The following is a 24,563-nucleotide window of genomic DNA, read 5'->3' as shown; positions in this document are numbered from 1 at the left end:
CCTCTTCTGGCCTCTTCAGGCACTGTATTCAGATGCACACACACACACATACATAACAGTAAAACAAATCTCGAAAAAGAGAAACACACCGTGCCCTTCCTAGTTAGCACTCTCTGCCTCCTGCTTTTCGATCAAGATGCAAGCTCTCACATTCCGCTCCAGCGCCATGCCTGCCTACCTGCTGTCATGCTCCCCATCATGATGGTCCAGAACTCTATCCTTCTAGGACTGTGGGCCACGGATTAAATGTCCTCTTTTATAAGTTGCTTTGGTCAACGTGTCTTACCACAAGATAGACAGAAAACTAAGTTCTATGGCTGTCAGGCATTCTAGGGCTGGCTGACACCGACCCAGGAGGACACCAGGGCAGTCCCAGAGCTGTGCATTTCTACCTCTTCTCTAGCATCAGCAGCAGCAGGGCAGGAGAGATGGTGACTGACACCTTAGGGGAGGGTCTCATGAAGGTTCGATCCACTATGATTGTCTTAGTCAGGGTTTCTATTCCTGCAAAGCATCATGACCAAGAAGCAAGTTGGGGAGGAAAAGGGTTTATTCAGCTCACACTTCCACATTGCTGTTCATCACCAGAGGAAGTCAGGACTGGAATTCAAGCAGGTCAGGAAGCAGGAGCTGATGCAGGGGCCATGGAGGGATGTTACTTACTGGCTTGCTCTCCCTGGCTTGCTCAGCCTGCTTTCTTATAGAACCCAGGTCTACCAGCCCAGGGATGGCTCCACCCACAATGGGCTGGGCCCTCCTCCCTTGATCACTAGTTGAGAAAATGCCTTACAGCTGGATCTCAAGGAGGCATTTCCTCAGCTGAGGCTCATTTCTCTGTGATAACTCCAGCTTGTGTCAAGTTGACACAAAACCAGCCAGTACAATGATGCTTAATATTTAAAAATTATTTTAAATTTTATTATTGTGTGTTTGTGTGTGTGTGTGTGTGTGTGTGTGTGTGATGGTGCATATGTAGAGGTCAGAGAATATCTTGCAGGAGGAAGTTGGCTCTCTCCTTTCATTGTGTGAGTTCTGGGATAAAACCCAGGTTACCAGGCTTGGTAGCAAGCCCCTCCACCCACTGAGCCATCTCATGGGTCCTTGTTTTGTTTTCTTCCAGTATTGGGATTTGAACCCAGAGCCTTGCATTCAACAGTGATAGTTCACCTTCACTGTTAACTTGAATGGCTTGAGATGACCATGGAAACAACCCTCTGGATCTACTGAGTGTGCTTGAACCTTAGAGCAGGATTCCCTTGACCTCGGAGATGTAAACAGTATGGGATACCTCAGTTTCTCCATTTGTCACAACACCTGGACACATGCACTGTCCTGTGTATAGGGGTCAAACCTCATCTGGGTCTTGTGATTCCTTCCTTCCTTCCTTCCTTCCTTCCTTCCTTCCTCCTCCTCCCACCTCTCCTGTCCACAGCCAGTCCAGCACCCAGACTGGGTGGGAATAACATTCACGGGATTTTCCCAGGCTCCTGTGTACACAAGTTCATTTCTGTCCCACCCTGACCCTTCCGGAGCCCACCTCTTGTGTTGTAAGGTAAGAGTGGTCACCCAGCACCCGAGACCCTTATGAAGATGTTTCAGCTACAACTCGGGGTAGCCGACAGCCCAGCACCCCAACCTGCCCAAATTGTCAGTCCTTCAGTTGCCTGTTGTTGACTCAGATCAGAGTCATCTACGATACCTTGTTCCCCCTAAATACTCCAACAATAGCCTTCTGGCTTCCCCATCTATCTGGGGGTGCTTTGTTGCCCACGGAGGTACCTGAGACACCCCAAGTCACCCAGGACCCTGAAAGAGGTATGGCGCCTATGCACAGGACAGTGCAGGAGTTGAGGTGTTGTTACAGATGGAGGGGTACACAGCACTGGGCATCTGCAGAGGATGATGGGAACAGGGTGCTGTACCAGAGACTGCCCTCCAGCATTTGCAACGGTTACAGGGGGACCAAGGGCACAGGAGAGGTTCACCTGGAAGTACCGGTGAGATGGCTCAGTGGGTAAAGGCATTTGCCACCAAACTTGACAGCCCAGTTCAGCCCCAAGGACCCATGTGATGGGAGGAGAAAGCTGATTCTGAAAGCTGTCCTCTGATCTACACACACACACACACACACACACCTTGGGCACAGGTGCCTCCTTCCACACACAACATTTACATTAAATAGGTGTAATTTAGAAGTTACTATGACCACAATTTTGTTACTTATAACTTTAAGAGGCAGAACTTCATATAAGCATGTGAATACTTACACACACACACACACACACACACACACACACACACAGAGTGAGTGAGAGAAAGAGAGAGAGAGAGAGAGAGAGAAGGAGAGGAAGAGGAAGGGAGAGGGGAGGGGGAAGGGAGAGGAGGAGAGGGGGAGGAGGAGGGGGAGGCAAAGGAGGAGGAGGGGAAGAGGGGGGAGAAGAATTGAAGGGGGAGGGGAGGAGAATGGGAGGGGGGGAAGAGGGAGGAGGGGGAGGGAGATGAAGAGAAGAGGGAGAAGGAGAGAGCGTAAGACTAGGGGTTGGTATCATGTCTTCCTCTGTAAACCTCCACTATACTTTGTGAGGCAGGGTCTCTGGCTGAGCTAGGAACACTCGGATTGAATTAGATTTTCTGGCAATGATCGCCAAAGATCCTCCTCTCTTGCTTCCTCAGCACTGAGGTTACAGCTTCACACTGCTGTGCCCAGATTGTCAGATGCGCACCGCGGCTTGAACTGAGGACCCCACACCTGTGTGAAGTCTTAGGGTTTTGCTGCTGTGAACAGACACCATTGCCTGAGGCAACTCTTATTAGGACAACATTTAACTGGGCCTGGCTTGCAGGTTCAGAGGTTCAGTCCATTATCGCCATGGCAGGAAGCATGGCAGCGTCCAGGCAGGCGTGGTGCTGGAAGAGCTGAGAGTTCTGCATCCTCATCTGAAGGCTGCTAGCAGAATACCGGCTTCCAGGCAGCTAGGATGAGGATCTTAAAGCCCATGCCTACAGTGACACACCCACTCCAACAGACCACACCTACTCCAACAGACCACACCTACTCCAACAGGCCACACCCACTCCAACAGGCCACACCCACTCCAACAGGGCCACAGCTACTCCAACAGGGCCACACCCACTCCAACAGGGCCACACCTTTTAATAGTGCCACTCCCTCGGCTGAGTATATACAAACCATCACACATGACAACTATTTCTCTTGCCAAACCTATTGTCGGGCCACAGCAGACATTTCTCTCAGGATAGACCGTTAAAGAGATTCTCTTGTCTCTCTCAGCTGCCAACTGGATCCAATGGCTCTTAACAATGGCCCCTGACTTTCTCACGGCTTCCTCACTGAAAGGCAGGACCTTTGTCTCCACCCCTTGAGTTCAGGTAGATTGGCAACTGCACTGGCTGTCTGAAAAGCAAAAGCGGGGCTGGAACGTCAAAGGCAGGGACTTCTGGAACACTCGCTCCGGAGCCCTGGGCTACTTTTTAAAGAAGTGCAGATGTCCCGAGGCAGCCATGATGGAAAACAGCGCAAGCTCCTCAGACAGAAAAAGAGTCAGCAGTCCCAGGGGAGTCCAGCCTTCCAGCTTAGACAGATCATGGGTCAAGAAACCTCTACAATCCCTTCTTACCACGTCCTTTTAGTTGCTAACCAAGGGCAGAGAATCTCGGAGCAGACACAACCACCCTAGTCCAACCTTCTGTACCACAAAGCCAGTGAACCTAATAGAAAGTTTATTATTCCCTGCTAGGTTTGGGCGGTTTGTTTGGCAGCCGTGGAACAAGCACAGCAGCGCCGGAGTTACTTGCGTTATTGTAATAACATCGCTTTTTATGCAGAAACCAAAAATCCGTCTCCCTACGCACACCACTGTTGGAACCTTCCCAGCAATTACTTCTGAATGTAAAATTAATGGCCTTCACGGCCCTGCCTAATCATGGCAGCCTCTGCGCTTGCGAAAGAGCTGGGGTGAGCAAGAAACTGCACATTATTCTCTCTGCTTGACTGTGTGGATGTTGACAATCGCAGCGCTCTGAACCGACTGTTCCAGCTGTGTGTGGAGGCACAGGCCTGTGATCCCAGGAGCCCCAGGCAGATAGGTAAATTCTAGGCCCACACAGCTTCCTGTACCAGGTAGTGTACTCACATACATAAAATAAATATATCTTAAAAAAAAAAAAAACAATTAATTCCAGCCCTTGGGAGACAGAGGCAAGTGGAGCTCTGTGAGTTCGAGGCCAGCCTGGTCTAAAGAGCGAGTTTCCAGGACAGGAAATGCATCACAGTGAGATCCTGTCTTGAAGAAACAGAAACAAACGAAAAGGCAGGGCCTAGAGCAAGGGTTTTGGAGTGCTGGTGCTTGGAAGGAAGGTGTCTTAGTTAGGGTTCCTATTGCTGTGGTAGAGCACTGTGACCAAAAGCAACTTGTGAAGGAAAGGGTTAACTTCAGCTGACAATGCTCAGCTCATAGCCCAGGGCAGGAACCTGGAGGCAGGAACCTGGAGGAAGGAACCTGGAGGCAGGAACCTGGAGGCAGGAACCAAAGCAGAGTAATGCTGCTTACTGGCTTGTTCTTCATGGCTTGCCCAACCTACACCACCCAGGATGACCTGTCCAGGGATGGTTCAGCCCACAGTGGGCCAGGCCTTCCCTATCAATTATCAATGGAGAAAAGGAGCCGCAGACTTGCTCATAGGTCAGTCTGATAGAGGTATTTTCTTTTCTTTTTTTCTTTTATTTTCACACTTCACAGTGTAAGTAAAAACTGCACTTTTTTGTCACTTCTCTCTCCAAGAGCATTCTGTTAGGAAGGAAGTTCCTTGTCCTGCATCTACTAAACCCTCAGGCTCAGCACCAAGAGCTCCTAGTGAAACAACAAGAACAACAAAATGATAAAGAGCGCCTCTGCTCTTATCCGTCTGGCCGGGTCATGCCAGGCCGTGTGGGCACCATCATAGTGTGGGCGGGAGGTCTCATCATTGGAGGCCTGGGCATCATGGGCATGTGGCCTCCCATGGGTGGTCTCATCCCAGGATCTGGTCCTACAGGCATCATCCCAGGAGGAGGAGGGCCCATCACTGGCATCATGGGAGGGCCTCCCATGCGGGGTGCAGGCATCATGCCAGGCCGAGGAGGACCTGGGAGACTGGGGGGAGGTGGGATCATGGCCCCTGCAGGCGGAGGAGCAGAGAGTGGAGCTGGAGGGCTCTTTCCTTGTTGAAACGCAGCCGTTGTTTTGTCAGTCAGGTGCTGGTCCTGCTCTTCCATCCATTTCTGGTAATAGTCTTTCACATTCTCTTTGTGTTTCCGACCACTGCAGTGTGTCTTCCTCACAGACGGAGAATCGTGGGTAAGATACGTATCACAGTAGTCGCAATAAAACTTAGGCGTGTTGCTCCACAGACCATTGGCTACCCGGGTCCCCACCTCCCCCCCGCCAGGAACTGATGCCAGAGGTATTTTCTTACTCACGTTCCCACATCTCAAACGACCCTAGCTTGTGTGAAGCTGACATAGCACTAGCCATCAGAAGAGGGATCAATGCATCCGATGTGGCCCAAGAGAGTGCTTATCCCAGAAAGGGCAAGGCTAGTCCCTGCCCACTCTCTGAGAATAGTCTATTCCTGTGATCTTTTCTCCACAGGCCCCCATCAAAATTACTGGTCACCGTGGGTGCTCATGGTCTTCATTGCTACTGGACTTCCAGCCTCTCAAATGGTATGCCGGGAAGGCAAGCTTCTCTTCCCTCACTATTTCGGGATAGGTTCTATGTTTCCCAGGCTGGCCTCTAACTCATGATCCTCCTACTACCGCCAAGTGCTACACCCTGTCCAGTTTACACCTCTTAAGATTTCTTTTCTTAACACTTCCCCCCTCTTTCTCTTTCTCTCTCTCTCTCTCTCTGTGTGTGTATGTGTGTATGTATGTGTGTGTATGTGTGTTTGTACATGAGTGCATGTGCTCTTGGAACCAGAAGAGGGCGCTGTATCCCCTGGAGCTGGATTTACAGGCATTTCTGAGCAGTCTAACGTAAGTACTGGGAACTGAACTCGGGTCCTTTGGAAGAACACCAAAGACGATGACCATGGAGCCATCTCTCCAAACACTTAACCCTCATTTCTGAATAAAGTGTTCACCCTTGGGTGTCTCCCTATAGCAATGAAAAAGAAAGAAAGACGTGCCTAAATTTCTACCAGATCCCTTAGAATAGGGCCACAATCCCCCTCACCTCTGGAGCAAGGCCACGCCTCCTCCACTTGTCCCCTCGGCACAAACATTCTCTTTCCTTCAAAACACATATTTTCAAACCCCTTATGGGGAATCGTGTGCCTGGAGAGGCCTCGCGCTTCTAAAACACAGGAATGGCACCTTTTTTTCAGCTGGCAATTTAAAAAAGGACATTTATGGTCACCTGCCTCCGACTCTGTATAGGGTTGGGTGTGCGTTGCTGGGATTCAAATCCAGGGCTTTGGGCTTTCTAGGCAAGTCTTGTGCATTTCTGGCAAGCTGACATTTGAGTGACCCACCAAAATGCCACAGACAGGACAATTTTTGGAAAACTCTAAGGGGCAATGGCGAATCGGTGTTCCTCTGTAAGTGACGTGGGGCTGGGACGCTCTCTGCTGGGAACACAGTGATGACAGTCAACGTTACTAAGGCTGTGGGGGAATCAGGTGCTTGATGGGTAAAGCGTTTTCTAGGCAGACGGACTTTAAGTCCCTTCAGAGCATTTTTGAAGAAATGCCTGCGAGCTTGATTTGAGGCTAACCGGCTGTGTGGTATTCTAACGTTTATCAGTTAAGATCTTAAGCTGGCGAACTGGTAAAGCTGAGGCCAGGTTGTCACACACTGAAGGTCAGCCTAGGTGACAGAATCCGGACCAGTTATGGTTGCTAACCACCAAATCCCCGCAAAAGGCTGGATACGGATGGTAAAGCCCTTAATCCCGGCTCTTTGGGAGGCAGAGTCAAATGGATCTCTGAGTTCAGAGGAACTTTGGTCTTCACATTGAGTTCCAGGAAAGCCAGGGCTACATAGTGAGATTCTGTAAAAAAAAAAAAAAAAAAAAAAAACAAAAAAAACAAAACAAAAAAACAAAAAACAAAAACAGCAAAAATAAATTTAGGGATTTTTAAAGTCTCGAGAAGTCGCAAAAGTTGAGCATTTTCTCCTGCCGAGCAGACTCCTTTTCAGAGTGGGAAGGTTTAAGTTTTCAAGCGTCAGGGCTGCAGCGCCCCCTGGTGGCCATATGCATCGACACAGCTCTGCAGATGCAGGCAGAAGAGGGGGACCCAGTCTCAAAGCTGGAAGGGGTGGGGACCGGAGGGAGCCACATTTACAAGGCTCGCCACTCACCCCTCTGTGTCCCACAAAGTTCTGTATTCTGTTGTCCATAAACAGACATATTTATTGTTCCTCGGACATTGACGTTCACTTTCTCTGGAAACAGCTCATTTTCTTATGAGGAGTCTCCCACGCGCAGCTCACACGGTTCCTGAAGACCCAGCCCCCAGCCCCAGGCACCACTGGTACAGGGAACCCAACAATTTCACACGACCCAGTTCTGACCCAGAGCTGAGTCTCCCTGGGACTTTTTTTTTTTTTCTTTCTGGTGTTCTCGTTAAAAGGCGCGCGCGCACACACACACACACACACACACACACACAATCTTTTTTATTTTTTAAGATAGGGTCGTACTCCGTAGCCAAGGCTGGCCTGGAATTCACTATGTAGCCCAGGCTAGCCTTTAGCTCGTGAAGATCCTCCCTAGTGTTGGAATTACAGGAGTCAGCCATCAGGACTGGCTTCAAAATGCTTTCTCAAATGGGTAGGAACCGGGAGGATCTCAATTTCTCTTGATTTGTGCTTGGTCCACAGTTCTCTCTGCTTACTCCCAAAATGTCCACACTGCCTCTTAAGTTTGTAAACGCAGAGACCCATTAATCAAAACCACCTTTATTATTTAAGGAGCATCCGCACAAGGGACGCCTGGAAAGCAGCCCCCCAGAGGACAGAGTAATATTTACATGGGGTGGGAGGGTGAGGCCAATGACCCTGGGATTGCGTGGGCCGGCCACTGTGGAAGAGAAGTCCTTGGACCCAGCATCCTTGGACCTGTGGACTGGATCCAGTAGAAAACCGTTCCATGTGAGGTCCAGTGCAGAACCTACCACGTGGGGCTGGAGCCACCAGACCGACTCTGACTCTGGACGCTGGTGCAGCGCGGAGCAGGGGATGAGGCGGGGTCACGGCTGAGTCACCATGCCACTGGCTTCGGAGTGAGTCTAGAGAAAGAGCCATGGGCTTACAGGGTCTTGGATGCTTCTCCCAATACTCTGTAACTAATGTCTCATCTCCCAGAAGCCTATGGGGACAGTCTCTAGAATGCCTTCTGGTAGGTCCAAACACAGGTTTCTCCCAAATTTCTACTTTCCTTATTAGGGTCCCAGACAGTCCCCCACTATAGCAACTCACCTTTATGGCCTGGAAGATCCACTCCCGGAAGTCAATGACTTTGGTGTACACGCCCGGCTTCCGGGCCAAAGCACAGCCCGTGCCCCAGCTTACAATACCGCATAGCCGCCATCTTGATGTCCCAGAGATGTTGTCCTCACACACAAAGGGGCCGCCACTGTCACCCTGGTTGGGGCAGGGGGATAGGACACCTGACTAGAGACCACCATGACTCCAGAGGGGAGCCCCTGTTCCCATTACCCTGGTTCCTTCTTTATAGTTAGGCCTTGGGGCTGCCCATGGTGTCGCTTACCTGACACGCATCAATACCACCCTCAGGATAGCCAGCACAGAACATCTTTGGTTTGATCTGATTCCCGTAGAAGTCGGGGCTGTTGCAAACTTCATTGCTTATGATGGGGACCCGGGCCTCTTGGAGCACTACAGCCTGCTGGCCTGAGGGGACATGGGTAAGGTGACGAGAATTAGAAAACAAGCCTTCTCTCCCCTGGTGCCCACTCCATGGCCTTGGGGTCTCCTTTGAGGTTCACCGAGCCTCCCCGAGAGCATCTTTAGCCCCTCCTAGTGGCGTTGGCTGGTATTGCTTGGAACTCACCATAGAACTGAGTGTTACCCCAGCCGGTCACAGTACAGACCTTGCCATCCACCAGGGCCTGTCCCGCAGCGGGGAGACACACCGGCTGGATGTATTCTGTGAGACAGAGCATACAGTTCAGCTCCTATTAGCCAGTCTGTTCTTCATGGGACACAGCTATCCACCCACCCCACCCTCCATATAAACACAGCCCACCCCATAACTACCAGGATGGAACCTTCATATTCCAATGCACACACTACTTTCCTGAATCTTTTCCTTTCATCCCCGATCATCCCAGAGAGCTGGGATTGGCCTCTAAATCAGGAGGGACAAAAGGCCAAGTCACCTGTCCAAGGTTTCACAGACTCAATGGCATAATCAGAATTGGAACCTACGTTAGATTAATTCCCCAAGCTTGGACTCTTAACCATGACCACGGGGCTATATCCAGCCCAGAGGCAGGAAAGAGAAAAGCACAACCTGCTCTTGAGACCTTTGATTTCCTCCTGTCAGGAAACTGCAACAATACACAAGCAGGGCGCTGGGAGATGGCTCGGACGGTTAAGAGCACTGGCTGTCTTTCTAGATGACCTGGGTTCAATTCCTAGCACCCACATGACAGCTCAAAGCTATCCATAACTCCAGGATCAGACCCCCTCACACAGACATTCACGAAAGCAAAAATACCAGCACACATAAAGTAAATTAATTATATTAAATAGAAAATAAATTATATTAAAAACAATAGTAAACCCATAGACCTCCACTGAGACGGAGTACCCTCGAGCAGAGCTTAGCCCGTGCAAACAGTCCTGGCAGCCCCTCACTGCTGCCTCCCTGAGCCTCAGCACTGCGGGGTAAAATGTCACCCCACCCTCCGTACAACCCCAGTGAAAAACAATTACCATGCCGCAAGCTGGGGTTATAGCTCAGTGGTGGGGTGCTGGCCCACTGTACACAAGGTCCCGGGTTTGAGCCCCAGCATCAAAAGAAAACAAAGCAGACACACAAAATAATTTCCCTGCAGAAACCATGGTGAGAAACCGATGCAGTGTTGAAAGCAATAAGCACTTGGGGGAGCAATAAGAAAAAATCAGCGAGAGAGGCCGCCCTGAGGGCTGTGGGTGGAGGAGGTGAGTCCAGACACGGGACACACCAAGGCCGGCGAAAGCACATGGTCACTTAGCAACGAGCAGATGCTCTGAGAAACATGTCCTCGGATGATTTATCATTGCGTGCAGATCCTAAGAGTGTCCTTCATGCAAATTAAGATTCTGATGTCACGAGGACATCTTGCCTCATAGGGACCACAGGCATATAGATTCTCTTTGGCCAAAATGGTTCCGTGCAACACATTCGTAAGCTCAGCACACCACTGGTTCTTGTTTTAAGAAAGGGTCTCTCAACACAGCCCACACTGGCCTCAGAGCCTTTCTGCCTCAACTTCCCTTAGTGTTTAGATGACAGGCATGTGCCACACCTGGCTCTCCATACGTTTTTAAAAAATGGTTTAATTATTTTTATTTCGTGCGTGTTAATTGGTATTTTGCCTGCATGTATGTCTGTGTGAGGGAGTTGGACCCCTGGGACTGAGTTCCAGACAGTTACAGCTGCCACATGGGTGCTAAGTCCTCTAGAAGAGCAGCTAATACCCTTAACCACTGAGCCATCTCTCCAGTCCTTCCACATTTAACATTCCACTGTGTTCCACTGTAGAGCATTTTGTCTCCATGGGAGAAACCTCAGATTCTTTACGTGTTTGCAACATTTCCACTCAAAACTCCTCTCACTTATTTATTTAGAGTATCTTGCGTAGCCCAGGTTAGCTTCAAACTCACTACGTAGTCAAGGCTAGCCTTGAACCTGCTCCTCCCGTTTCTTCCTCCCTGAGTGCTGGGATTCCAGGCTTCACACCCAGGTTACTGTGACTAAATGTTCTATTAAGAGCATCTGTGGGGGCTGGAGAGATGGCTCAGTGGTTAAGAGAACCGACTGCTCTTCCAGAGGTCCTGAGTTCAAATCCAAGCAACCACATGGTGGCTCACAACCTTCTGTAATGGAATCTGATGCCCTCTTCTGGTGTGTCTGAGGACAGCGACAGTTTATATATAATAAATAAATAGATCTTTAAAATAAATTTAAAGAAGAGCATCTGTGTGCTGTTTTCCATGTGACCGTCTGTATCCCCTCTCTCTTCCATAGGAAAGGAATCGCTGCATCACACCATGGTTGAAACTCCTTTAGAAAGTGTCAGCCATGTCTAGCATTCATGGCTAATATTCAGCCTGTGCTCCCTAACGCTGGCTCTGTTATTGTGGTCCCATGAAAACCTGAAGATGGAGCTACTTTGTTTCACAGGCCCCTTCTTTGATCCCTGAGTCTCTGGAGTCCTTAAGCTGAGGCTAGACCTTCAGACTTACCTGTGAGAGGCAAGGAGCTAGAGAGGTGGACCAGGGCAATATCATTGCTGTTCTCGTCGATGGTAGGGTCTCGGAAGGGAAGGTAGCCCCCATGATAGATCACAGCCTGAACCCCAAGTTGCACAGCATGGGGTGAGGTCCGGGCTACAGCACCAGCAAATACTCGCCACCGAGACAGGACCCGGTTCCGCCTGCCGGGGACAGAAGGGACAAGTCCCTTGGCCTGGCCTCTGCAGACCTCTCTCCTGCCCTACCCTAGGTGGCGCTGTGGGGACACACTCACTCTGGAAAGCAATGTGCAGCGGTCAGCACCCAGTCTGCGGAGAGCAGGGACCCCCCACAGAGGTGGGTCCCGTCATAACGCAGGCTGATCTGCCATGGCCACCTTCCCAGGCTGCTGTCCTGGCCCCCCACAATACGGTCCACCGGCAGCTTCCTGCGGCCACAGTCTGTAGAGAGGTGACAAGGGAGATTTTAGAATGGGAGGGATCTGAATTCCAGAGCATAGTCTAGCTCCAGGAATGGGAGAAGACACAGCTCTGCTCCTGCTGTTTGTCAGAACAAGGCTCTCCCACAGCCTTGGGACTGTTCAAGGGGACATGACATGTGGAGATCCTGGGTGGGGACACACTCCACCCCAGGGTCCCAGGACTCCAGTCTTAGGCTGCATGTAGAGAAGGGTCTAAGTTACCCCCCTCCTCTGCCTCCTCTCCCCCTCCCCCCCCCTCCACCATCTCACCTTGACAGGTGGCAGTCAGGAATCGGCCTCTAGGACAGTCGCTATGACAACACAGGACAGGGTGGGGACAGAGAGACAAACCAGGGGACCAGTTAGGACGCTATTTGAAGATGTGCCAGTGCCACCCGCAGCCACACTGCTCACCATACAGAGATGACATCCAGCAGCCTCTGAGCCAGAGGCAGACCGCCCTCGTCCACGCAAAAGAAGCCTGATGTGCCGTTGGCGCCCGCGGTTCGCACATCCAGCTCCGAGTGCGCCAGAGCCCTGCGCGGGGCTCGGGTCAGAGCCACCTCTGGCCTGATTCCATCCCCTTCCCTACCTCCCAAGGGACACCCAGGTACCTGAGAAAGCCCATCTCCTCACAGCCGAGCCCAGCCACCCTGGCGTTGGAGCGTGAGGAACACAGAAGCCTCCACGTTCCCTCCGTCTTGTCGAACACCGCAAGCCTCGAGTCCCCAGGACTGAGCTGCACTGCAGGGTGACAAAACCGGGCCTGGGTCCCACAGCAGCCGGGTACTAGCTTCTCTGGCTACCTGAATCCCCGAGGGCTCTGGTCTGGCACCTTTCAAGGCCCAGAGGTGGCATCTGCATCCACTACTAGGTTGGATTATACTAGTGAGTATCTCTTCCCCACTGGGTTAGCCAAGCGGCAGGAACTTGACTCGGACACCAAGGAACCAGGCAAATGACTTCCTTTGACTTGGGAGAGTGAGTCTGCACACAGGGTATTCAATTGTGGATGATCAAGTCCAGAGATCCTATCTGGGTGCAGTCAGGCTTGGGGGAACCACCAGGAGAAAAGACCAGTTAGAAAGGGTGTGGCGCAACAACGAAAGATGTGTGTAATCCAGAGGATGAAGACAGGGGTCATGAGTTCCAGGACAGTTTAAGCTCCCTATCAAAAAGAGAAGGACGGGTTGTCATGGCACATGTGCCTAAAATTTGCCAAAGGAGACATTGGCAGGAGAATCATGCGTTTACAACTCCCCTGGGCTACACATTTTAGCCTGGCAATGGTGGTGCACACCTTTAATTCCATCACTCTGGAGGCAGAGGCAGGCGGATCTCTGAGTTCAAGGCTAGCATGGTCTACAGAGCAAATTCCAGAATTGCCAGAGATATACAGAGAAACCCTATCTCAATTAATACCAATACTATCAATACTAATACTACTACTAATAAAGATGGAATCAGACAGTGATTCCAGATTCCAGAGTTCCTTAGTTAGGTGGGGTGGAGGCCCAGGCAAAAAAAAGGTGCTGCAGGTTTGAGGCCAGTGTGGGCTTCATACCTAATTCCAAAGCAGCCAAGGCTACAGAAAGAGACCCTGTTTCAAAATCAAAACAGAAGTCATCCAGCCAATATCTCATAAAAACAAACTAACAAGAATCAGGTGTGAAAACATCCCAGCACTCGGGGGAGGCTGAGGCAGGAGGCTCCTGAGAATGAGGTCAGTCGGTTCACGAGGACAGATGGGGCTACTGTCCTATGTCTCAGATCAGAAGGATGGAATGAAGGGAGAGAGTAAAAGGGAGGGAGAGAGGGGGAGAAGAGGGAGAGGGGAAAGGAAAGAGAGAGGGAGGGAGGTTGGGGTGAAAGGAAAGAGAGAGGGAGGGGGTGAAAGGAAAGAGAGAGGGAGGGGTGAAAGGAAAGAGAGAGGGAGGGAGGGTGAAAGGAAAGAGAGAAGGAGGGAGGGAGGGGTGAAAGAAAGAGAGAGGGAGGGAGGGGTGAAAGGAAAGAGAGAGGGAGGGAGGGGTGAAAGGAAGGAGAGAGGGAGGGAGGGAGGGGTGAAAGGAAAGAGAGAGGGAGGGAGGGAAGAGTGAAAGGAAAGAGAGGGAGGGAGGGAAGGGTGAAAGGAAAGAGAGAGGGAGGGAGCGAGGGGTGAAAGGAAGGAGAGAGGGAAGGAGGGAGGGGTGAAAGGAAAGAGAGAGGGAAGGAGGGGCCATATGCAGGACTGGGCTGTATCAGAAGGCTAGCTCACAGTAGTGGTTCTGTCTGAAGATGGCTGGGGCAGTCTGTATGGTTTGCCAGTGCTCCCTGGTTCCCCATCTGTCCCCATAAGGTCAGAGAAGCCCCATTCACACCTGAGTCAGGACAAAGCCCTCAGGGACATTTTTTTTTCTTCTATTTACCAACTAGCTTTGAACATGCTGGTTCCTATTTTAGGTTGTAAACAAAAAGCCAGGAGGGGAGACAGATACCAAGCAGAACAAATAACAGAAACGTGTCCCGTGCCGCAGCAGAAGGGGCCATGGAGACACAGAGGCCGACAGAAGGAAGGGGGGGCTGGTATGCGGGGGTGGCGTTGCACTTTGCTGTCAGTGGGCAGGGCAGGCAAGGACCGCTTTGCCGGGAAGGTGCCACGTAAGCAGCGAGGAGACAGAGACGAAGGAGGTGAGAAGGATGCTGAGATCTGAGAGGTCTGAGAAGTAGGCCAGGGGAACTAAGAAAAAAGGAACGTGGAGATATGAAGGCTGAGGCGGGGAGATGGCTAAGGAACAGCCAGCAGGCAGAGGTCGGCAGAGCCGGCTTGCCGCTGGACCAATGCGCAGCCGTGGAGCAGGGCCAGGGCTCAGCTTAGGGAAGGGGTCATACACTGGCTTGACTCGGGGGGTCATGAGTTCCTTCTGGCTGCTGGTAGGGACAGAGGGCAAGAACTAGAGTCCAGACCATGATCTCAATGTGACAAGGACAGAGGCTGGGCCAGCAAGGGGCAGAACAGGGAGGATAGCTCGATTCTGGGCATATTTTGTAGGCAGAAAACTAGGCCCAGTGACACTGGCCTATCTTCTCACCTACTTAGGAAGCCGAGGCTAGATGACCAAAAGTCCAAGCCTACATGGGCTTTGGAGTGAGTTCAAGGCCAGCCTAAGTAACTTAGAGAAAAGGGTCTCACAATGAAATGTAGAAAGAGAGGGGGGCAGGACTGGTGGCATCTTTGCACAACAGTACATCACCTGCCTATAATCCCCCAGAGAGAGGCTGGGGGCGTGGCTCAGTAGTAGAACCCCTGTCTAGAATCCCCCAGTGAGGGGCTGAGGGCATGGCTCAGTGGTAGAGCCTCTGCCTAGAATCCCCCAGTGAGGGGCTGGGGGCGTGGCTCAGTGGTAGAGCCCCTGCCTAGAATCCCCCAGTGAGGGGCTGAGGGCATGGCTCAGTGGTAGAGCCTCTGCCTAAAATCCCCCAGTGAGGGGCTGGGGGCGTGGCTCAGTGGTAGAGCCCCTGCCTGCATGAGGCCTTTGGTCCAATCCCTAGTACCAATGTAAAAAATAAAATTAAGTGTACATCTCACAAGATGGTGAACTAAACATCAAAGGATATATCTGTTTAGCTCAGACACCTAACAACTGGCCAACTAGAATTTGAACTCAGAGCGCCTGCTGGCCTCTACTTTCTCTGCTTAGTGAAGAATTCCTCCCTTTCTCTGGCCAGCACAAACTCACCAACAGCAAGACTAAAAGCTGCGGGGGGCAGCTTGTGTTAAAAAGGGCTTACAGCTCTGGGGATCATCAAGTGTCTGACACTCCCCACTGAGCAGTGCTCATCGTCCCCTGACATCCAGGATCAAGACAAGAATGGCAACTTGGAGTCATTAGGCAGTATTCCTAACTGCTCAAGAGATTTCCATCATATTAGGAATTTGGGAGGGGTGCCTTGGGAAAATACTGGAAGTAGGGTGGGGGAAACATCAAATGCTTGTTTTCTTCCTTCTTTCCTTCCTTCCTTCCTTCCTTCCTTCCTTCCTTCCTTCCTTTCTTCCTTCCTTCCTTTCTTTCATCCCTTCTTTGTTTCTTTGTGGCTCTAGGGAGACAAGGTCTCACTTGGTAACCAAGGCAGGGCTGGAACTTACAACTCTCTTGCTTCATCTTTCCAAATGGCTGCCTGTCACCACTGTGCACCCGCAGGCCCACTTTGTTTGAAAGCCACGTTCTCTGCTTTTTTTTTTTTTTTTTTTTTTTTTTTGACACTTTAAAAGCCTTTCTTCTGATGTGCTGTAAACCACCAGGTGTGCCCACCAAACTGTCAGATATATTTAGAGTTATGCCATTCTCAGAACAAAACAAAGTGAGGATACAGTCAAGGTTGTGGTTTCTTGTCTGTGTCCTCGTATCGCAGCATTCTTCTTGAAAGCTCAGCTGACAGGGTATAGGCACTGAGGGGCTAAGGGGTGGGTATGGCTAGGTGGTGGAGCCTCTGCCTAGAATCTTCCAGTGAGGAGCTAGGGGTGTGGCTCAGAGGAAGAGCCCCTGCCTAGAATCCCCCAGTGAGGGGCTGGGGGCGTGGCTCAGTGGGGCTGGGGGCGTGGCTCAGTGGGGCTGGGGGCGTGGCTCAGTGGTAGAGCCCCTGCCTAGAATCCCCCAGTGAGGGGCTGGGGGCGTGACTCAGGTGTAGAACACCTTCTAGGCAGCTAAGCATGGGTACGATCCTGAGTCCTACCATCAATACTACAAAGGAGGAGGAGAAGGTGAAGGATGAAGGAGAAGGTGCTGATGACATTAGAGGGACTGAGTATTAGGGAGCAGGCAGAAGCCCTCAGTCCGGAGAGATAGATCTGCAAGCCAAGGCAAACTGCCAGTCAGACAGGACCCTAACCCAAGACTCTTTAGGGTTGGGATTCTACTCTGGCACCATGTGGAGTGATAGGGCCTACTGATGTTGCTCTGTCATGTACCCTGTGGTCCTGGGCAAGTCAGTCTACTTCCCAGAGCCTCCGCTTCCCCTGGGTGACAACCACCTGAGTGACCCTGCGTAGCTCAGGCTGTCTTCAAACTCAGAATCTTCCTGCCTCAGTCTCCCGAGAATGAAGACGCGTATGCCACCATGCTGACCCTTGCCCCATCCGTGCCTTCACGCTACACGAACACGGGCTGCTGCAGGACTTAATGTACCAATACCATCAAGTCTCGAGGCCGGTCCTCGGGCCAGAGGTCAGCGTTTCTAAGTTCAGTCTGGATGACCGAGTTCAGTGCCAACTGTTTCGAATCTGTAATCCCGTTTCTTCGAAAAAGCACACTCCACCCCCCATCACCGCCCTCTTCTGCTGCCCTGGGTCACAGAGAAGCAGCCTGGAGCAGCACCGGGAAGACTCAGTCCTTCATTTCACACGTGATTTCTGCCTCTGCGTCCCTGGGGCTGCTTGTTCTACGTGCTGAAATGTGCCCCATCACTACGGGTTACAAAGTCTCAGGTCATTCATGTCCCTCATCGGTATAAAGGGCAGATAAAAGCCACTAGACATTCAGAGCTGGGTGTTTACTGAATTCATCCCGACCTTCCGGAATGTGTTTGACCACATCCCATGATATATTATGTGTGTATACATATGTACACACATGTATATTATATATGTATGTGTACATATGCAGATACATGTATATGTGCATATGTATGTGAATATCTGTATATATATATATACATGTATACACGTGTTTATATGTGTGTGTTTATGTATGTATATACTTGTTTTTTAGTGGAGTTTTCAGCTAGGTATGGCAATGCACTAATCGCAGGACTTGGAATGTGGGTGAGTTCAAAGCCAGCCTGAGCTTGCAGACAACACTCTGGTTCAGACAGAATGCGAGACACTGAGTAGAAATACAGTTATCAGTCCCAAGACTGCTTTGAGTTCTTCCTCGTGTTTTTTCTCCAGGACCCTAGGGATCCAGGACTACTCTACTCACCTTGGTACAGTGGCTCCTGGTCACTCCTTAGTAGGATGGTCACTGTGGAGAGGAGAGAGGTAAGAGCAGGTAGGTTGTAACCCTTTGGGTACAGGAGGTCTCGGGAGCTGGGGAAGGGACGGGGTTCTCTCACCGATGGCCCAGGACGCGGCCCCAATGCCTGTCAGGAACAGCAGGGTCCCCACAGTGAGAGCTGCCACCTTGGGTCTGGAACAGCATGGTGCAGTCCGGCCACCTGCAACAGACACCAAGCTGGGGCCACTGCCAGGTTGGTCCTCAGCATAGTAAGGGTTGGGCACTGGGCCAGTCCCCTACAGGGGAATGCAGAGTACCTTATCAGGCCCGGACCCGCGGTACCTCAAGCCCCATTTCCCAAGGCTAGGCAGCTGGCAGGGCTGTCTGTCTCCTGTCGTGTGGACAGCCAGGTGTCTGGCTCCCCAAGGGTTCCAGCTGGGAGGGGGCATGGCTGGGCCTTCCTGCTCCCCCCTCCTGGTGCTGGCGGATACTCCTTTCCAATGACAAGGCACTTCTGTATGTCCCTTGTTGCTTCCTGCCAGCCTGTCCCCAGATCCTCTCTCCTGCTAACTTTTCCAGGAGTTCTTGCAATGTTGAGGTGCCTGTGACTTCTGACCTTTACCCTCTTGGTAACCCCAAAGCCAGACCTCTTTCTCACAAGATCCCGTTCCAAGATTAAGCTTGTCCCTAGGAGTTCTGAAACTTAGCTGGACTCATTTTGGTTTGTTGTTTTTGTTTGGTTTGTATTTTGAGACGAGGTCTTGCTACAGAACAATGCTGGCATCGAACATATAGTCCAAACTGGCTTCAAACTAATGAGAGTTTGCCTGCCTACCTCCCTTAGTGCTTGGATGGCAGCCATGTGTCACCATATCTGCCCATAGTTTGGTTTGGTTTTGGTTTTTCAAAACAGGGTTTCTCTGTAAAGCCCTGGCATCTTGGGGCTTGCTCTGTAGACCAGGCTGGCCTCCAACTCAGAAATCCATCTGCTCCTGCCTCCGGAGTGCTGGGATTAAAGACACACAATACCACTAGCTGTTGTTGTTTTTTGTTTTGTTTTGTTTTGTTTTGTTTTGTTTTTAGACAAGGTTGACCCATGGTACTCAGGCTAGCTTCAAATTTGTGATCCCTCTGCCTCTGCTTCCTGAGTGCTAAGATGCCAGGCATGGCACTGTGCCTGGCAACCCCACTTTGAAATAGTAGCCATCTGAGTAAGAGCGCTTGCTGGGCAGGCGGGGATCCCGGCACCTGCATGAAAGACCAGCTGTGGTGGAGCACATCTGTAAGCTCGGCACTGTTGGGGTGGGGCAGACAAGAGGGTCATTGGGGCTCTCTGGCCATCAGCTCAGCTTCAGGCTCAGTGAGAGACCAAGGCTCAGGGGAACTACACAGAAAGTGATAGGGAAGGACACACAACTCTCTGTGCCGTCCCCAATGTGTACACAGGTATCCACACACACAAACATGCACATACTCATACATACATGTGCACATGCATGTCCACATGTATACACACATACATACTTAAACACATGTACATACACATGCATATATACACACTCATGTACACATGTGCACACACATGTCCATGTGCATACACACATATACATACACACATGTACATATACATACATATATACACACATGTGCACACACATGTCCATGTGCATACACACATATACATATACACATGTACACACACATTCATATATACACACTCATACACACATGTGCATTCACACATCCCCACATACATACACACATACACATACTCACACACATGTGCAAATGCACACACAGAAAATAAAAATATATAAGAGAAAAGATAAAATAGAAAACACCGGCCTTACCCTTTCCGGGCTGGGGTCTTGGACAAGTGGAACCTCCTCTGTGAGCCCCAGGTTCCTCATCTGTTAAATGAACATGCACCTAGCACTCCCTTTTTCAATGACTTTAAAGTTCTTTAAATACATCCTTAGACCCTGGCTGTCACCATGTGCCTAGCATTCAGTCTGTATCTCTGACCCACATCAAGTGTCCCTTTTCTCAGGCCTCTGAGAGATCAAATCACAAACCTCTGGCCACATCCAGAACCCTGGGCACACTGAGATCCAGGGTCCAAAGTAGTTCCCCAAGAAACCAAACATCATCCTGCTGTGCCATTGTGCCTGGCATAGCGCAGGTCCCCAATAAACAATGATAAGCCTTTCTAGCTGTGTGTCAACTTGCTGGGCCACTGTCACTGTCTCTCTGGGCACAGTAGCAGTATGAACAAATGCCATCTGTCTGTTAAGCAATGAAGGGTCGGGCATCAGGCAGGGCTTCTGAAGGAAAGGGGGAAAGTCCCCAGGAGAGACTACCAAAGACCTGCAGACAGGGATGACAAGGAGTAGAACCGCATGTTGGAGGAACTGCACAGGCTAAGACAGGCAGGACTGAGCATGTACCGTTAGAGGGCTGCAAGACCAACTGGTGGGAGTGTCATGACCTGGGGAAAGGCCACGGCAGGAGTAGCTTAGAGAGGAGGGGGACGTCCGCCTCGGTGTACCAGAGATCCTAGCTTCTGAATACCACCGCAAAGAAAGCCTTCTACTGACCCCAACCTTCGGCAAAGCACCCCGAGGCTGCAAGAGCCCCTGCCCTCTCACCCACGTCCCCGGTAGCACGGCTAATGGTCACAGTACCAAGCCAGCATTAGGAAGAGAGCAGGGAGTGGTTCAGGATCTTGCCAGGGCAGTTCCTGTTAGTGGTTTAAAACGAGGTGTCACTTACAAAGGAAAATAGCTCGGGAGCATGAGAACCGGGCATTCCTGATACCTTAGTACTGAGCACCAAGCACCACACTGGACCCTGGAGCTCCTGTAGCCTCTACACACTTCCCCCTTTGCATTTACCACATCTCTTGCTGTCCCAAGCCTGTCCCTTCTCCTCCCCTCCCCACAGCAGCCCTACCTCATCCCCCTCATTCCGGGCCCTCCTCCCCTCCCCACAGCAGCCTTACCTCATCCCCCTCATCCCTGGGTCCTCCTCCCCTCCCCACAGCAGCCCTACCTCATCCCCCTCATCCCCAGGCCCTCCTCCCCTCCCCACAGCAGCCCTACCTCATCTCCCTCATCCCCAGGCCCTCCTCCCCTCCCCACAGCAGCCTTACCTCATCCCCCTCATCCCCGGGTCCTCCTCCCCTCCCCACAGCAGCCCTACCTCATCTCCCTCATCCCCGGGTCCTCCTCCCCTCCCCACAGCAGCCCTACCTCATCCCCCTCATCCCCAGGCCCTCCTTCCCTCCCCACAGCAGCCCTACCTCATCCCCGGGCCCTCCTTCCCTCCCCACAGCAGCCCTACCTCATCCCCCTCATCCCCAGGCCCTCCTCCTCTCCCCACAGCAGCCCTACCTCATTCCCCTCATCCCCAGGCCCTCCTTCCCTTCCCACAGCAGCCCTACCTCATCCCCGGGCCCTCCTTCCCTGCCCACAGCAGCCCTACCTCATCCCCCTCATCCCTGGGCCCTCCTCCTCTCCCCACAGCAGCCCTACTTCATCCCCAGGTCCTCCTCCCTTCCCCATAGCAGTCTTGCTTCATTGCTCTCGTTTCTAGGTTCTCTTGCCCTGCCCTCAGAAGCCCCTCCACACAGAGGCAGCCGTCTTTGAAGCCTTCAATCCAGGACCTCCCTTTAACTGCTGATCACTTCCTGCCCCAGCTTGCCAGCTTCAAACCCCACCATGCATTGTGTGTACTTAATACCAGATTGGCTCATCTCCTTGGTGGTCCCTTTACACAGAAACCTGGGAAATGTAAATGTGATTCCAAACTGTCTCTTCTCTATGCAGAGCATTCTCCCAGGCCTCCTTGGTTTCCTGACCCAGCATTTCCAGCCCCCCAGCAGGATAAGCTTTTAGAGACCAGATAGGTCTCTTCAAATTCTCGAGAAACACATTTGTCATTATCAAACACCTCAAACAACTTCCACAGAGTGTCCCTAACAACAAAACTCACAGAGTGCTGATTAGAAGCCTGTTATTACAGCTTTCAGGAAGCTGAGGCAGAAGGATTGTTAAGTTTGAGGCTAACCTGGGCTTCATAGTGAGACTAAGTGTCAAAACAAAAAGAAGAGAAAAGAAGACTAAGGGTGTGGCTCAGTGGTAGAGCCCCTGCCTAGAATCCCCCAGTGAGGGGCTGGGGGCGTGGCTCAGTGGGAGAGCCCCTGCCTAGAATCCTCCAGTGAGAGGTTGGGGGCGTGGCTCAGTGGTAGAGCCCCTGCCTAGAATCTCCCAGTGAGGGGCTGGGGGCGTGACTCAGTGGTAGAGCCCCTGCCTAGAATCCCCCAGTGAGGGGCTGGGGGTGTGGCTCAGTGGTAGAGCCCCTGCCTAGAATCCTCCAATGAGGGGCTGGGGGTGTGGCTCAGTGGTAGAGCCCCTGCCTAGCATGTATAAGAGCCTGGCTTTGATTCCCATTATTTTGGGAGTAAAAAAAAAAAAAAAAGAACAAGGTTTAGAGCAACCTCTAGTAGTACTTCACAGAGAGACCCCACTCTGCCAAGGATGCTTCTGAGGTTGGTTAACCACAGGCACAATCTCTAGCAAACATTTCCTCTGAGCGCCCTGCCCGCATCTTCTCCTGCCTGGCACGAACTCCTTCCTCCCTGATCACTCCTTCTAATTCCAAAGCACGGAGCTGTCCTCTTCAACCTGTCACCTTTCTCAGGGCTGCCCTCACACAGCACCGAGAGCTGCCCGGGGCCGCAGGGAATATGCTCTCTCCACGCAGGCATTCTCTCCTTTCCCTTCCTCAGAGACCCCAGCCCAGTTACCTCTCTTTCATCATATCCAGGAAAAAGAAAATGGTCCCAAAGGGTCCAGGCTCCGCCCATCACCTGATCACTTAGCACAAGGTGAGGGGAGCCTGGTTCACAGAGGACCAAAGCTCATCTCTGGAGTCTGAGTTGTTATGAGCTGCGACGGACACTCCAGGGGTGTCCTGGCGTTATCCCTGGGCCCACGCTTTTAATGCTTCCCCCTTATGCCCCACGGTGACCGTTCCCATTTAACAAAGGGAACAGATGACCAGAGAGGGTAAGGCACATCCAAGACCACACAGCTAGAAAGAGCCTAGGACTGAACTCAGCGAACCTCTTAGAAGACGATCAAGATGAGGATAGCAAAGGGTGGGGGACTGCCTCTGCTTTGCCATTTGGTCCCCAAGTAGAGACAAGGTAGGGAGAGAGGCTGGCCTCCGGTGTGAGCAGCTGTCTCAGTCACCCCTGGGGTGGCTTTTCCGTCTCTCCTCTATCCGTCCAGGTCAAGTCCAAAGTCCCTCTTCTGTTCTTTTGCCCACAAAGCCGAGAGATAGAAGGGATATGCCTGGGATAGGAGGGGTCTGGGGTCCTTGGTTCTTGGGTTCCCACAGTGACTGACCTCCAGCAGAACACCTCTGAGTTACACCACGGATCTCACGCCCCAAGGCCCAGGCTGTTGCCCGTGTGTTGCATGATCCCAACCACCTCACGGAGAGAATTTGAGTATTCATCTATACTTGACTGCAGGGAAAGGCAGACTGAAGCCCAGAGACATAAAGCTACCTGCCCAGGACCACACAGCAAAAGGCAGTAGAAGCACCCTGATCAGCTCCACACCCCTTACAGAGATGGCAACAGTAGCAGCCCCCACCTCAACCCGGGAAGACAACGTATCGTTGGCTAGCCGAGAAATCCCTGAGACGTAAGGGGAAACTGAGGCAAGGCATTAGGAAGGTCGTGAGGGGTGGCAGGGAGGCACAGCCACGCAGAAGGGCCAGTTAATAGCTAATCAGATAGGCGAGGATTTTGGGTGGGTGGTCTTGAGTCTGACAGGAGGACACTGAGACAGGAGGCTGGGTACAGGCTGGGAAACAAACCAGAAGAGGGGTGCCAGGTAGGGCTGAAGCTGGGGTTCAGGGACAGGGGGACTCACCCTCCTTCGCCATGTCAGGGACTCTTGTTAATGATTCCCAGGTTGACCTGTTGGGCTGGGGCGGAACCTAGGGACAGGAACAAGGAGGCATGGCCTGGGGGAGCCGGGCCTGGCTCTGTCCTGGTGCCCCCAGTCTCAGGTTCTCATCCAGGGAGCAGCTGGCCCTGGGTTGGGGCCAGAGCATGCAAAGACAGAGGCTGGGTCGGGGTCAGCGGTGGCAATGTGTGACCAGCCACCAGGGGGACACCTAGAGTGGCAAGGCAGAGATTGAACTTCTAGGGAACTTCGGGGGGTTTTGAGGGAGGAGATCTAGGGGGAGTCCTCAGATTGCTGAGTTAGCAGGGAATGCAGGCTGGAGGAGTCTGGGGATTTCTGGGATCTCTTATACGGGCTGCTGGGCATCAGATTGATGGGGGACGAGGGGGCTTCGCATTCTGTGCCTTACCCTGGGGTTCGCCGGAGTTGGTGCAGGTTTGGGGTTAGTCTCCGGGCCTGGGTAGGGGCATGGTGTCCCCACAGCAGCGGGCAGCCCGGAAGGTAAGGGTGGCAGCAGCAGGCAGCAGCGTGGGGCCTGCCGAGCCTGCGGCCTCACCTGAGGAGGAGGGGGCTGGTGGGAGGCGGGGACGGGGCGGGGAAGGGCGGACCTCGGGACAAGCTGCCCCAGAGGCCACCTGGCTGATGGGGCGGGGCCCGCGGGGGTT

At 52.0% G+C, this 24,563-nt stretch overlaps 2 protein-coding genes across 3 annotated transcripts; both read right to left on the bottom strand.

Annotated features, from left to right (window-relative positions):
* Window positions 1-4,918: 4,918 nt before the first annotated feature.
* Window positions 4,919-5,411, bottom strand: LOC308413373 (U1 small nuclear ribonucleoprotein C-like; the record flags this gene model as incomplete). Its single annotated transcript, XM_080908317.1, has 1 exon — window positions 4,919-5,411. The coding sequence occupies exon 1, from the start codon at window positions 5,273-5,275 to the stop codon at window positions 4,919-4,921; it is 357 nt and encodes a 118-aa protein (XP_080764443.1). The 5' UTR covers window positions 5,276-5,411.
* A 2,536-nt stretch (window positions 5,412-7,947) lies between these two features.
* HPN (hepsin) lies at window positions 7,948-24,425 on the bottom strand. Of its 2 annotated transcripts, XM_080908891.1 has the most exons (14): window positions 24,308-24,425; window positions 23,863-23,929; window positions 19,768-19,827; window positions 18,036-18,137; window positions 17,903-17,944; window positions 12,563-12,692; window positions 12,363-12,485; window positions 12,219-12,259; window positions 11,763-11,928; window positions 11,480-11,670; window positions 9,078-9,173; window positions 8,775-8,917; window positions 8,483-8,647; window positions 7,948-8,292 (listed from the first exon to the last, which is right to left on the bottom strand). In XM_080908891.1, the coding sequence occupies exons 2-14, from the start codon at window positions 23,873-23,875 to the stop codon at window positions 8,254-8,256; spliced, it is 1,311 nt and encodes a 436-aa protein (XP_080765017.1). In that variant the 5' UTR covers window positions 23,876-23,929; window positions 24,308-24,425; the 3' UTR covers window positions 7,948-8,253. The 2 variants fall into 2 exon arrangements, with proteins under 2 accessions (XP_080765017.1, XP_080765016.1); XM_080908890.1 differs by lacking the exon at window positions 19,768-19,827 and having other exon boundaries at window positions 24,308-24,383.
* Window positions 24,426-24,563: the final 138 nt, after the last annotated feature.

The sequence above is a fragment of the Micromys minutus genome, assembly GCF_963924665.1.
Source record: "Micromys minutus genome assembly, chromosome: 32".
NCBI lineage: Eukaryota > Metazoa > Chordata > Mammalia > Rodentia > Muridae > Micromys > Micromys minutus.
The sequence above is the reverse complement of the archived record's forward strand: the minus strand, read 5'-3'. Positions and strand labels throughout refer to the sequence as shown.